The sequence below is a fragment of the Pyxicephalus adspersus genome, chromosome 5 (assembly GCF_032062135.1).
Source record: "Pyxicephalus adspersus chromosome 5, UCB_Pads_2.0, whole genome shotgun sequence".
NCBI classification, from domain to species: Eukaryota; Metazoa; Chordata; class Amphibia; order Anura; family Pyxicephalidae; genus Pyxicephalus; species Pyxicephalus adspersus.
This window is the reverse complement of record NC_092862.1, coordinates 116,169,874-116,184,659: the sequence shown is the minus strand read 5'-3', so window position 1 is coordinate 116,184,659 and position 14,786 is coordinate 116,169,874. Positions and strand designations below refer to the sequence as shown.

At 35.5% G+C, this 14,786-nt stretch overlaps 1 protein-coding gene across 6 annotated transcripts in view; it reads right to left on the bottom strand.

The window, feature by feature from the left end:
• Positions 1-14,786, bottom strand: part of HDAC9 (histone deacetylase 9) — a 322,976-nt gene that overhangs the window by 66,644 nt on the left and 241,546 nt on the right. For all 6 annotated transcript variants that reach the window (XM_072412536.1, XM_072412535.1, XM_072412537.1 and 3 more), the window contains 2 exons: positions 13,552-13,667; positions 8,845-8,967 (listed from right to left, as the gene is read on the bottom strand). In XM_072412536.1, the coding sequence (XP_072268637.1) occupies positions 8,845-8,967; positions 13,552-13,667 (239 nt within the window). The remainder of the gene's footprint in view (positions 1-8,844; positions 8,968-13,551; positions 13,668-14,786) is intronic.

Sequence of the window (14,786 nt, the reverse complement as noted above, 5' to 3'; positions counted from 1 at the left end):
AGCACTTGTTTTCCCTTTTTCCCATTACTTTGTTCTGATGCTGTAAAGCTGTAAATCCCCGGTGTCTTCTGGTATGAGGGGCATGTCATGGGTTGCAGAGAAGGGTCAAAACAGTGATGCAGTAAACTTTTAGAACCCATTCACATATGTGCAGCTTGCTAACAGACATTATGCCGCATGATAATGTGCAAAGTCAATGCACCTGCACTGTTCTTCCAATGAAGCAAAGTGCATTACTTTTTGATGTGATGTGTTGCAATGTAAATGACGGGTTTTCATGTGTTGCGGTACCATTCAAAACGAACGGAATGGCAACACACCAATGTGTGCATGCTTTGGTACCCTGCATTGTGGTAACTGAGGTCTGCTTAGTTAATATTAGTGCTAAAATGCATGCATTACTACAATGCACAGTATGTGCACTGGTGTGCTGGGTTGCAATTCGTTAATAGCATCCCAAATACATCTTACCAATCCACTACAATGTAATGCATGGCAAACACAGCCATGTGTTGCTGTGCACTGCACAAGTACAGAATGCATTACATTTGTGTTTTATGTGCATTAACTAATTGGAAAAAAGTTCATTAGCAACTTTTTTCAGATTTTCTAAATTTAAAACCATCACTGAAGACATGTGAACCATGCACAGACATACTGCTCCAATACACCAAATTGAGAATAACACTAGAATGTTATAGTGTGAAGCCTGTAGGAATATATAAACATTCCAATATCTCTATGTTTTAGTGTTTTATTTCTCTATTTTGTGAGATTAATTGAATATTTACAGACAGATGGGTCTAACTTTCATCATAAAACACGTCTGCAAAAAAATGAGTAAGTCTGGGAAATTTTGACTATGTACAACAATAAAAAGTCCAGCAATAAAACTAAATGTCCTCTCTAAAAATATGACAATCATTGCAACTGCCAGAACATCAACCACCATCAGCATTTTTCATTCACTGTACACATAATATTGCACAAAGTTGTTCTGATGATTTCCTACTAAATCCCACATAAAAAGGTTTGTTTGGGGGACCTCTACAGAAAATTGCTCAAAAATGAAAATACAGCAAAAAACAAAAAACACTTCTATTATTACACACTATCATTCTTCTGAGATGAAAAGCATCAAAAGAGACTGGAAAAGACAGAAGCTTACTTCTTGGGAAATATTACATTATTTAGCAAACTTTACAACATAATAAATCCTTTATTTAAACTAATGACAATATATTAGTTTATGTTTCTTTCCAAATGGTTTGCTAAACAGTCAAAGCATACTTTTATTTTTAAGTGAATTTCCAATATTGGGTGATGTGTGTATTTATATAATTTCATACTGGAATAGCATTGGTCTTCTTTTTATTATTTTCATGTATTCATATAGTGCCGACATAGTATGCAGGACTTTTTTGTAGTCTCGTAACTAACTGCCACTGAGGAGCTAACAATCTAATGTCTATACTGTAGTCATTTTTTAAACCCCTTTCAGGTCTTCAGGGAACCCCTACTATAATTTCTATATCCACAGCTCACAGTACATTAGCATGGTGATTAGTGGAAAGAATGCCTCATTGCTGGCCAGTAGGAAGAATGTCATCCCTACAGATGTGATTGCTCATTGCTCCCCTAGTAACCACTGGAGGAACCCTGTTTATGAAATACTGTATCAGACATGTTTTTAACATAGTTTATGAACAATTCTTTTTTTAGGGGGTGAGGGGGACACCATGGGGGATGGAGAGCTCTTAACCTGGCAATATGTTTTGTAATGTAGAAGAATACCGGGGTGTCAGAAGTCTATACTAAACATGGGGGAACATACAAACTTCATGTGTTCTGGCCAAGATTCTATATAAAATAGGAATGTTAATTACGATGCTGGCCGTTCCTTTCAATGCTGCAGTTATTATTATTAATATTATTAATAAACAGGATTTATATAGCGCCAACATATTATGCAGCGCTATACATTAAATAGGGATGACATCATACACACTTTTTAGTGCAAATGAATGCAAGGAAAATCAAGAATTAAAGACCAACTCTGTTAACTTTTGGTAGGAAGAAGAAAAGGCAGCACTTATTTCAAGATTGTGTCTGTTACTAAAAATCTGCTTTCACTACGTATTCTGTCTGATACAAGGCACCTTTATTGGCCATTTTTTGGAGAGCTAAACAAGTCTTGAAGCCACCTATTAGTGGGAGAAGTTACCGATGACCACCGCTCATGGAAACTTTTTTAATGGTTCCATAATGATCCGAGTAAATTCAGAAAACATGCAACCAGAATGTGTATTTTAGAAGCTTCACATCCAATGTAAAAAGCAAAACATTAGCCATAGTCTTCAGTGCTCAGGGCTCACAATTTACCTTAAGTGCAGAAAACCCCCTTTCCAAAATGAATCATAAAGTATGAGTGTCGCTCCCTAACTCAGCATATTTTGTAATATACTTTAACAGACATTAAAGTTGCAGCAGAAAGGGCTGAGCAGCATCCTCACCCAAAAAAATGAATTGCTTGTGATTCTCTCTGTACAGAATAGTACAGCACATGTTGCTCTGGCTTGGCAAAGAAGGAATTTCAATCAGCATTTTGAAGCTTCATAATTACACATCTGTGTTTTTTCCTCACACTTATCATCACTGACATTTGAAAGGTTAAGTGCTGGATGTGTGGCTGAGCTTGTGATATATTTTCTGTGCTGCTGCCTTTCTTCACAAATCTGTGATTTTCACTCCCACCTCAGCCTGTCCAGGCTCTTTGTACTTTTTCCCATAATGCCTTGTATCTTATTCATTCATCACTTGTGCCCTTTTCTTCTTTGTACCTGAAACCTTTCAAAAACTCCCTTGATGTAAAATATATTGTTCTGAAAAGCCAGGTCAAGAGCATTAAATAGTAGGATGCAAATAAATGTAATCATGGTGCTGTGTGGTTTTCTATATACATTACAATGTAATTATTTATTAGACTTTTATACATGCGTTATCTTTATTCCTTTTTAAATGTTGTTTTTCCCCACCCTATGTACATGTTCAATAATTGTTGTGGGAAATGGCCATAAGTGATGATTTCCATCAACAGTAAAATGAACTGGTGCTGTACAGTTTTTTCTTTGCTTTTTCTTTTTGAGGACAAACAGGAGGTCTGGCTGTGTCCCGTAAGAAATCGGTATCATTCGTTAGTGATTCGCCATGGCGGATCATTAAACGGCATTAGGAGAGAGCAGTACAGGTGCTAGATTTTTACCTGTAACACTCATAAATGGAAGTCTAGTACAAGGCTTTTGTCTTGCTAGTTATTAGAGGCAAATGAGGGAAGAATATAATTCGATTTATGTTAAGCAAGAGTCAGATTTTGAACGGTACCTGCCCACTGATTAAAAAAGCATAGTTGGCTGCACTGGGGTTCTAGAAAAGGTTCTTGCACTGGGGTCCAATGGGGTCCATGAATGTTTTTTTTTTTTTACAATTTATTTATATTTTTTTGGTTTATTATGTTTTTATTATGTTTTATTTAGATTCTACTGTACATTCAGAGAAAAGGGCTTCTCCCGTATTGTCCCTGACATGGGTAAGCCAGTATTAGCAGGAAAGTTTCATTAACGCAAAACATAAATAAAATGATTTGTTATAGTCCCCCTTTCTCCTATATTAAAACTAATTGTGACCCATTACACTCTAAAAGGGTGTCAACAGCCTGCGAGTGTTCACAATACCCCTGGACTGAGTCTCCCATAATACGATCACTGGACCAGCCTCAAGACTATAGAAACACTGAATATTAGGATTCTGACATGTAAGGGGATGTGTCATGCGGTCAGAGTACCACTTGGCAGTGGCAGAAATAGCAGCAGGTGCTGTAGAAAATGTAGGCACCATATAAAACATAAAATTAAATTTATCCAAATGCTGAAGTGGCTACAAAATGTAATTATTCATGTACCAGAAGGGTAGGCACTGGGTTTGCCCACTGTGTAAGAAGAATGGTAACTCCCTGATAATCCCTAATGATAATCCCTAATGTTTTTAGGGATATATATGAGAGTAGAACACTGTGAGATGCCATTTTGAGTCTACATGACCTCTGCTGTATGGAAATAAGAAAAGCACTGGGCCAGTCTTGGTACAAGCATGTGTATTTCTACTTCCAAACATTCCCAATTTATTTTTATAAGAACTCAACAAAAAAATTACAATACATCATCATTCCTATTACACCTAAATATTAAGCCCACATATGTTTTAACTATTTATAAAAGCTTTATTTTACATTTTAAAAATGTAATGTTAATTTGCCAAAAAGAAAAAACTGACTTGAATGCCTTCAAGAGTTTCTCCTTAAAATAAAATAATGTACAGTCTTTTATATAAGTTAGATGTTTGGGTTTAGTGGTTTGATGTACAGTGCTGTGATAAGACTACAAAGGTGATAAAAAATATTTTTAACCCGAGACTGAAAGGTTTTTGGCTAATGGGGAAAAGGAGGTTGAAAGATTACTGGCTAAAAGAAAGCAATGTGATTGAAAGATTCTTGGCCTCAAAAACCATAGAACTGGTCAAAAATATGCAAAAGAAGCAGCAGGAAAATGTTGTGTACAGTATTATGTTGCTTTTAAATGTTTTTAAAATGTCACACTTTCACATAAGGCAGATGTTTGTTCTGAGTATTAAAAAGCAAGTAAGTACCGATAAGGTCACATGGCATTAGTTTCCGTATATGTCCATCAGTAAAAACTAAGATCCTGGTGTCATTCTTCATGGCCCCTTCTATCTAACCCAAATAAAGAAGATTTAAACATCATAACTAAACAGTGAACATAACCAGATCGGAGGATGATTTTGCCTGAAGACACCTCTAGGTAACATTTTTTAGGAAAATTGGTGACCTTTTAGGTGTCTACACATGCCTTTCCTGAACTTGATGGCTGAATGAGCTGTCAGATCAAGCCTCCATTAACAGTCTTTCCACTAAGGTTTTTGAGCAGAGTAAATGGAAAAACTAATTTAGGTAATTGAAAGCAATGTTGCTCCTAAGACTCCAAAGATCCATGTCAATTGAAAACAACCTTTCTGGAACTTTTGTTTGCAGGCATATTTAGTAGGTGAAAATGGCACCAATACCTTATATGTAACCATGTAATTGGTGCTTATAAGTACAAGACCTCTGTACACCATTTATAAATTCATTACCAAGTGTACTGAGAATTTCCCCAATCTCAAGGGAAGACATGCTCCCATTTTACTATATACTCCATAAACAAAGAAGAAGGCAGGCAAAAGGAGATAACACCTTCAACATTCTGTAATAACATAATACTTTTTATACATGGTAAAGTCATCTAAAGAATAGGCATATTCTACATTTGCTTTAGCTGACCCAACACTAGTTTCTAAACAAATGATCTGTAAGAAAAGTAATTTGAGTATTAAGACCTCTCTGAAGAGTTTTCTCCATTTTGGTTTCATATAAATGGATATATTATTTTCATTTGGAATATTATATAGTATATATTTTATCTTCCCTATTGGCTGGCCTGGTCCACACAACAATCTAGTGAAAAGCCTCACATAATAAATGGTCATTTACTATGGCTCTGCTTTACTCCCATTACAGTCAACATAACAAAAACGCCTACTTTTCTATTCAACAGTCAATAGTCTACTATTGTAAAAAAAAAAAGCGTTTTTTATCAAGGGCTTTAGTACTTTTACACCATGAACAGCAGTATAGGTACAGAGGATGCATCAGTTACTGTCACAAGGACATCCGATTAGTCTGACTGTCCCTTCAATCAGCATAATGGATGAGGGGCTCTCAGTTGGTAATTAAACCATTGCCATTTAATCTTTACTTTGTGCTGTGCTGAGATATTTACAATGATGTCCTCACACCTAAGGGGACCTGACTTAAAAAGTTACACAATAGGGATGATTCACTTCACCTAATAAATGTGATGATTGCTAAAGACTATCCAATCATGGGCAAGAAAATAAAAAAAAGTGGTTTTTGCTTGCAGATGATTGGATGGTTAAAGCCAGAAGAGCTTCATCTCATTTACTAACCTAAGTAAATTATTCCTTATGTGTGCAAGCATAGCTACTCTTCTATCCACCGGTCTAAATAAACATATCTTACTTTATTTCAAAGTGGAAGTTACTTATTAAAAACGTATGTCTACAAATGCATCCCATATGTTAGTTACCTGCTACTGTGCAAGTGTAAAAAGCTGCAGTCCTATGGCTTGTGTGTTTTGTTTTTATACTGATTTTGAGTAGTTGCTTTCAAGCAAAAGTCTTTCAAGCATTTTCCACATTTTTTTTCAACAAAGTCTAGGCTAATTTTCCCACCAATATGTTTTTGAGATATGGGCAGGAGGAAATCCATGCAATCATAGGATGGTCATGCATATTCTATGTGGCCTGGCCAAGACTCTGGGACCCCAGTGCCACAAGGTCGGAGTGCTTGATGCCATGGGCCTGATTTATTAAACCTCTCCAAGGCTGGAGAGGATATACTTTCATCAGTGAACCTTGGGGATTCAGCAAACCTTAAAAGGATCTGATTCACAAATAAAAACATTTGCTAACAAATTGTTAATTACTTTTAAGGTTCCAGATTTGCAAGATCGCTCAGGTTCACTCATGAAAGTGTATCCTCTCCAGCCTTGGAGAGCTTTAATATATCAGGCCCCATGCCAAATATTGTAAATGGATGGCAAGGGATAATCAAAGCAAACCTTGTACACTAGTCGTAGTATTTCTAAGATCTGACACACCTAGACGTTGGCAAATCTTTTCTTCTTTGAGACATGGCTACATTACATTAGTTTTGGTGAAAACTAAGAGATCAAAAAAAAAAATATATACACCTCCATTTCATTATCAAACAGTTCAGTGGAATGGGAATCAATAGAAACATTGAACTGTAACCTTGCTATCAATTCCATGCAGTTTATTACCAGTCTGGATTTACATTGACTCTTCATTCTGCTATCTACTTACCTAGGAAAAGTATTGGAGGTCAGTACTGCTCTACTTGACCCATAGGTCATCTTTGCAAAGCAAGGAAATAAATGCTAAGCTGCCTAAGAATAATTTTTGCAATTCCCATTGACTTTCATATAGAAAGTATCAATCCTGCTTATCCATGACACTGATCAGGATGGAGACAGCTCTTTGAAGTTACTATATCTAAGTTATAACAATCTGTCAAGACCTCTCAATGCTTTGCTGTTAAACGTTATCAGCACCAGACGTCTTGTAGGGAAGCATCAGGTTGGAGCCAAGTTGTAAGGAGCGCCAGGAGCATCAATTTTGGGAACTAGGAAGCCCAGCTTGAAGCCGACTGAAATAGTGCTGTGTTTCTTTATCAAACTATTCTATATTCTAGCAGAAAAGGGAATTTGGATTTCCCATTTATCCACTGGATGGTCACTACTGGACCGTCATGCAATGCCAGTACTCTACAGTCTGAGATATGTAGAAGGAATATCTAAGAATATGTTTAAATAGCAGCAATGTCTAATGAGACAACCCCATTCTAATCGGATTTCTCAGTTAAAATATTTTTTTGCATCTTCAGCATTTCTATTTTTATCATAGATGATGAATTGCAAAATACTGGTATTCCTAGCATTTCATACAATTTAAAGGAAACTGGTTTGTTTTATTGCTAATTCTTTGGCGGGTTACTGCAGTTCAAGCAAAAGTGTATTTATCACTTTCAGCAACCAATCAGAAGTTTAGCCTAATTTAGTTTTGTAAAATAAAAGGTGAATTCTGATTTGCACCTGGTTGCCATCAATCCACCTGAACAGTGATGCATTGTGATGTAGCACACTGTACATCAGTATAAATGTTTGTCCTCCTTTTTGTAACTGACTATATATGTTCAACCCTAAAATGTAAAATAATATTAATATAGTACTATGTAATTTGATTTTTTTTGCACTGGTCCCAATTTTCTTGTTGCATAAGTATATGATTTTTTTAGTGTATTGAGGATCATATAGAGGTTGGCAGACTGTCTTCTGGAAAAGCGAAGCGTATTGTCATTAACAACCTTTTGTTTCAAAACCTAAACGAGGCATTGCTATATATGTTGTTCAAACTGTTGGTATGAGCATCAGTTTTTCATGTTCTAATTCTGGATCTGCAAATGTATCTTCTAGCACTCTTCACTTCACTTAACTGTTAATAAACCTTTATTCAATAAGCACTGGTTTTCTGTAGAAGTGTGGGGTTCTATTAACTTTCATTCACACAGACTGTAGGAACTCCATTCCAAACTATAACCCTCCACTCTGGAGTATCACTAAAATGTGTTTGTAAATACCAGACAACTATCACATGGGGATTTAGCCTGTAAAACTTTGGAGAGATGGAATAATATGCTAAAAGGATATGTAAAACTTCCTCGTAATCAAGACTTTTCTCCTCTGAGAATACTCTAAAATCACAATTTACCCTTCCAACTGTCCTTTTTTATAGCATAAATTTTTTTCTAATGATTTTAAAGTTCCCATATTTAGCATAATTCACTATTACAAAACATAATACATACTGTATATCTACACCATTTCTCCTACTTTTTTTCAGCATTAATGAAAGTTTTTTTGTTGGTTTTGTGGTCAGTGTAAGAGATCATCAACAAAGGAAAATGGGGGATCTCAACTGCATAGTAACAATTGAAATCTTTTAATTAATTAAAATTAAAATTATCAATTTATTATTATTAGAATTTAACATTTAATTCAGAGAAGCGTAGACCCACCATGACAGCTCTTGTAATGTATTGCACAGTTCTACATGCATAATAAATGTACTCACACTGAGTTGGGGAGCGACTGCTGGAAGTCCTAAGGTAATGTTAGGTAATGATGGAGATGTGTATAGACTAAGCAGATTCATCGACTTTTCATGATGAACAATATGTTGCTGGGAAACCAAATGCTGTAACAGAAAAAAAGTTACAAAGCATTAAATTAAATTTGACAAAGAAATAAATAAATATGAAAATTGTTTTACAATCAGTTCATTACATAATTGATCCATTCAGCAAGTGCTGGTTTTAGAATGTTCAACAGTAACTTTGTATTCTCATGATTTATTTCTGCAAAAACTGCTGTCTCCTTCTTACATGTTCTGCTGATTTGCAGAGAAATGCAAAGGGGCAGATTTGTGGAAAGTGGAAAAAGTGGTATTCACCAAACATTCACTAACTACCAGATTCAACTTTTAGACATAGCTTTTTCATTTTAGATTTGGCTCATGTAAACTCATTGTAGGACCATTGTTGAGGGTTCCCATTTCTTCCTCTCCTGTGGATGCAACAGGTAAATTCACTAAAATGGAGAGAAATCCCCTTTCAGATAGCTGCCACTTGAACAAGTATTCCATTCCAATATTGGAATATTTTCCCCATTCTTCTTTTGATGGCAACTGCAAATATTGGATTCTCACTCACTTTCTGGTGTATTTCTGGTGAAAGTGGTTATCTGACTAATAAAAATATTTTTCAAGAGGGCACACAGACAATAATAAAAATACAGGTTCCATCTTTTTTCTAATCATAAGGAAAATGTTCAGGTTTTAAAAACTAAAAAAATTAACATATATATATATATATATATATATATATATATATATTCTGCTGCTTCAATGAAATCAATTGAATTTCCCCATATTAGAAAGCATCTTCCTGTAGTTGCACTGAGTCCCATGGCTTCCATATGTGGTCTCACACATTCTTCCTTAAATTACTCTGTTTATACCTCTCTTCCTAATTCGGCAACATTGCATAATAAGAGCCACATAGGCTCCATTAGAATTAGGAGCTATGCCATGATATTATCCCCAGGGGAGTCACATCCCTGAAAAAGAATACCCTGTGTAACAGTACGACAACAGTGACTGCTTTCTTCCCAAACAAAAAGCATATGGGTCTGTGATAATAGACCACCACCAAGAAGCATCCAGCACACATAGGATTGACTAAGTAAATATAATAACTTGTCAAGCATGTAGAGGTTGGAAGGGCTGCTGGTTTTGTAATGGATCAATCTGGAATATCAATTAACTAGAGAAAATAAATTTTCCTAATGCTGGGCTGTCAGTGTGGAGCACAGTAACACAAAAATACAGGATGTTATTCAAAAATGTAACCTTTTTTTTAACCTGGTTTTGTTTGGAGATGCAGCTTATAGGAGCTCTTGGGCAGAGGAGACGGGTTGAGTAATGTTCTCTTTGACATTTGTGTGTACCCAGGGGCAGTATGATAAACAAGAAAAAGGCTGCACAGTAGTAAAAGGTGTTACGTTACTGTATTTATAGTAAATCAAGGGAATGGTCATTCATTGTTACATGTCATTAAACAATCTTCTCACTAGGATGGATGGCAGCCATTAACCTTTTTATTAGTCTTAGGTGGCAAATCGTTATAACCAGAAGGTAAAAGAAGTGAAAATACATTCAGATGTCCTAATAGGTCATTATTTTTATGGAATGGTCATGTGGGAAAATGTCTCAGATACAGATCGTACATTTAAAATAAAATTAGCTTCTTTTATAATATATTGAAATTTGTAAATTTAACTCCTGAAAGTCCATGCATAGCAAATCTGTGTCCTGATAAAGTAGTGCTACACTCTCATTTTATTCTAGCATTACACATGTGTGTAGAGTCTGATTGTTGGCTAAGAGGTACATAAAGGCTGTATTCATGGATTCTGGACTTTTGGTTTAATTAGTTTGAAATTAACAGTTACCTTGAACACATTGACACCCTGCTGGTGATCACTGTAACGTGACAGAGGTCACTATACAAACAAATGTTTTCTAAACTCTGAATTGCCTCTGCTTCTTACTATATAGAACAGAACCAGGGTGATGGTGCCAACGACATTCACAACTATTATTAGGATTTACTGCAATTATGAAAGCAAAAACTACTACTGGTCACTACAGGATTAGAAAATTATTTAAGGAATAAAACCAAATAACTTTTTGGCCTTGTCATGGCACGCAGTTTAAAATGCAGTTCCAGATCTGACCTCTCAAAATATGATGCTGGGGGCTAAACCCAATAAATAATTGTAATTTACAGATACAGATGTTCAATAGGATGCAAAAATTTGTGTGCAAATAACATTGAGCCTGAATTATTAAATCTCTCCTGGAGACTTGAGAAGATAGACTAACATTGGAGAACTTGGTTGAGTCTATTTTTTCCAGCCTTGGAGAGCTTTGGTAAACCAGGTCCTTTCCTTTTCATCCTGCATCTACTAAAATTGCTAACACTCCATGTATAGCTATATATGCAGGAACTAGTTACAAATCCTTAGTCAGTGGGGAAACTGCCCGTGCACAAGACCTCCTTCAACGACTACCTTCAGTCTCATGCAGCACATTATATTTAATTTTCCCATTTCGACCCATGCTCACAGTCAAATCGTTATACCATATGCATACTTACACTAGCTAATAAGGCAATGTGTTATGATGACAAAAGGCAGTGATCCATTGCAACTGCAAAACTGCTTGTAAATTTATTGGACAATGTTTGTTTGCTATAGGATACTGCACTTTGCAAGTCATTATTGTTCTAAGCCCTAATCCTTCATTCCCTTCAGCACTATTGTGATAAAATGCAAAGTAAACTTATAGCTAGTCTTCTACAGTGCATTGGTTTGCAACCTGTGGTTGTTCCCATCACTATCAAACATGATATTACGTGCATTGTGAATTACATCTCATAAGGATTCGAAATATTAACCAAACTGACAGTTGCCCTTTCACATAAGGAAACATTTGGTTGCTATCTGCCAAAAAGTAAGAACTTCTGCTGTGGCCCTTCTGTCTTGTTTAAGTCTAAAGTGCATGTTTCAAACCATGACAAATATAATTGCACATTGATTTTTTTTCACCATGTTTGCAGCAGTGATGGGGAAAGACTTGAATAAAAACTGGAAAGTATTTCTGTTGCTGATGCATCAATGGATTCTGTAATATTTGCTATGTGAAGGAAAAATCATGAATGTTAGCCGATTAGAAAAGTGAGGGGTAAACATGCAAGGTTGATAAATGCAGAAGGATTTATATCACTAGTATAATTTGTTGGGCAATTCCATTGAATCTCATTTTCTATTCTGTCATCAAATGATGTCCTTCAACTGATCCAAACTATAGAGCTTAATGTAACAAATAACAAGGGATTCAGAGATTTCTTTTAAAAGTCGGGAAAATATTGGGGAACATTGGGAAAAAATGATGAGATAATCGATAATTTACAGAAAACTTAGAATTTGCTGAACCTAAAATATGATGAATGTAAACAAATAAAAAGAAAAAAACTACCTAAATAGAAGAACTTGTGTTGTGAATTCCCTTAGTGACAGACAGATCTGCAGTAGAGCAGGGTCTAATGGGTTACCTGAAGCATCAAATCTTTCATTACTGAATGCTCACTTCCTAATTGTCTAATTGTATAGTAATGAAGTCTTTATTCTTCCACCTCAGTTTGACATCTCTGGCTTCTTACACAAAGAGTTACAAGATAAAGCCACATGTAAGCTATCAGTGCAACATTATTTTCTCTTCTGGTGTCCACAGGGGGCTACTAATCAGTGGGCAGGGGTCAAACACCTGCCCCCAGGATCACAGTTCACCAACAATTAATTTATTATGAATGGGAAGCCTGGAAGTGAATGTGTCTGAGTCTCTGTGTGGATGTCCTGCTGGTGACCTATACATTTTGCTGTACAAGCACATTTCATTGCTTACTGAAAGCTGCAATATAGTTAAAAAGATGATATTTATAAGAAAAAATGCTATTCAACGTGTCAAAATGAAAAATACAAAAACGTATGCAATACATTTGTGTAAAATTTAGTTTGGCTTTCGAAAAAAATCTACTGAAATATTACTTAATCAATAGATGTGTCCTTGATAAAAAAAAATAAAGGGAGGGAGGAGGATGGAGGTAAAAGTAAAAAAAAAATTACTAAACTGTTTTTTGGAAACCCTCCACCCAATGTTGGGTTAGGGTTGTTATGATTGAAAATGCTGTAATAAACCATGACAGTGATATCATGCATTGTCCTCACCAATGGTTAAATATACAGAATTGAAGCCTAAATATTTGTGACCTTTTAGGTGATGCAAGGCAAAATCTGAACCCCAACTGGAACTTTGAAGCATCTCCTAACCCCAGAAGAGAGATTTGCCACATTTATATTTGATATATATATTTGTTTGATTATATGTAAACAATTATTGTATGAATAAAACCCCCAAAATACCTAAACTATTAAAGACCAACTGGGTGGTTGCTGAAAATTATTTTACTATGTCATTCAAGTTAACCCATATTTATGACGTCTTGATCATAATATATCTTCCATTTAGGAAATTTTTATATTGTTAATATTGTAAAATATATATTTTTGATTAGGGTATTAGGTTGATCTTTTCCTCTAATTCACCAGAACTTTTAGCTAAAGAAACAACAATATAAACACAATCATCATGTCCTCTTACTTCAGCATGGGAGCTGGATGGTGATGCTGAGTTTTCATTCTCCACACCAATGTTAACAGGGCCGTTATTTGGAGAGCTTGGTCCAGATACTGGAGAACTGCTACTAACTGAAGACTCTGCAACCCAAAAAAGGAACCACAATAAACCAAAAAAACATAAAACTAAAGCAAGCTTATAAAGGCATAATATATACATTACAATTATCGTCAAAATATATGTATATGATGGGGCATACACTATGATTTATATTCTGGCAACTAATATAATAGATCCTGTTGTTCCTACTACTACTACTACTTTCTGACAAATGTGTTATAGCCTTGCAGATATGGAAACAGCTCTATTTGAACATTACTGGAGAAAAATCGTTATAACCAATTTCTTTATTACTACACTAATAATATAATTCTCTTAATGATTGCACAATATATTCCTGATATATTGGAATTCTCAGTCTGGAATATTAGTGGTCAGTCTGGTGCATACTGCTGTTCCTCCATATGGTGACCAGACAGCGGAGGAAAGAAAAAACATTGGAACTGGTAGTTTTATGCTTGGTTGAGCTTACATTACTACTGGGAGGTTTGTGGCACCTTGTTGTTTTATGGTAGTAGTGTCATTCTACATGGAAAACATCCATCAATCTAGAGTTTCACTAATCTAGATGTACATCTCTTGTTTACCTTACAAACACTTTATTAATGGTCTGACAAACCATATGATTGACTGCTTATTCCACATCAATATGGCAACACAGGACTGATTCTACCCCGGAAAGCTATAAGTGAAGGAAGCTGATTGCTCTATATTATACTCATATATTTGCAAAGCTGCATAAGCTATGATTGTACTTATATAGTTTTTCTTTACTATTATTACCCCTAGGTAAAAAAAAGACATATCCTGGTCACATGATCAATGCCTTGGTGCCTGCTTCAGACAAATTTGGACATTGGGCATGATTTATTAAATCTCATTAAGACTGGATAAGATAGACTATCATGGGTGAACCTAGGTGATCAAGCAAACTTGGAATTAATCTGGTCTAGGACTGAAAGGTGACCATACAAAAGTCAACACTTAAATCGATTAGATTGGCAACAACATCAAATCTAATGAAAATCTATTGGAAACTACCGCATTCTTGAATAATATATCTGTGGAACATTGATGATAAATTATTGTTCATTTGTTTTTAGCGTGGTTGTTCTCCTACATGGACCTCCAACCTCAGC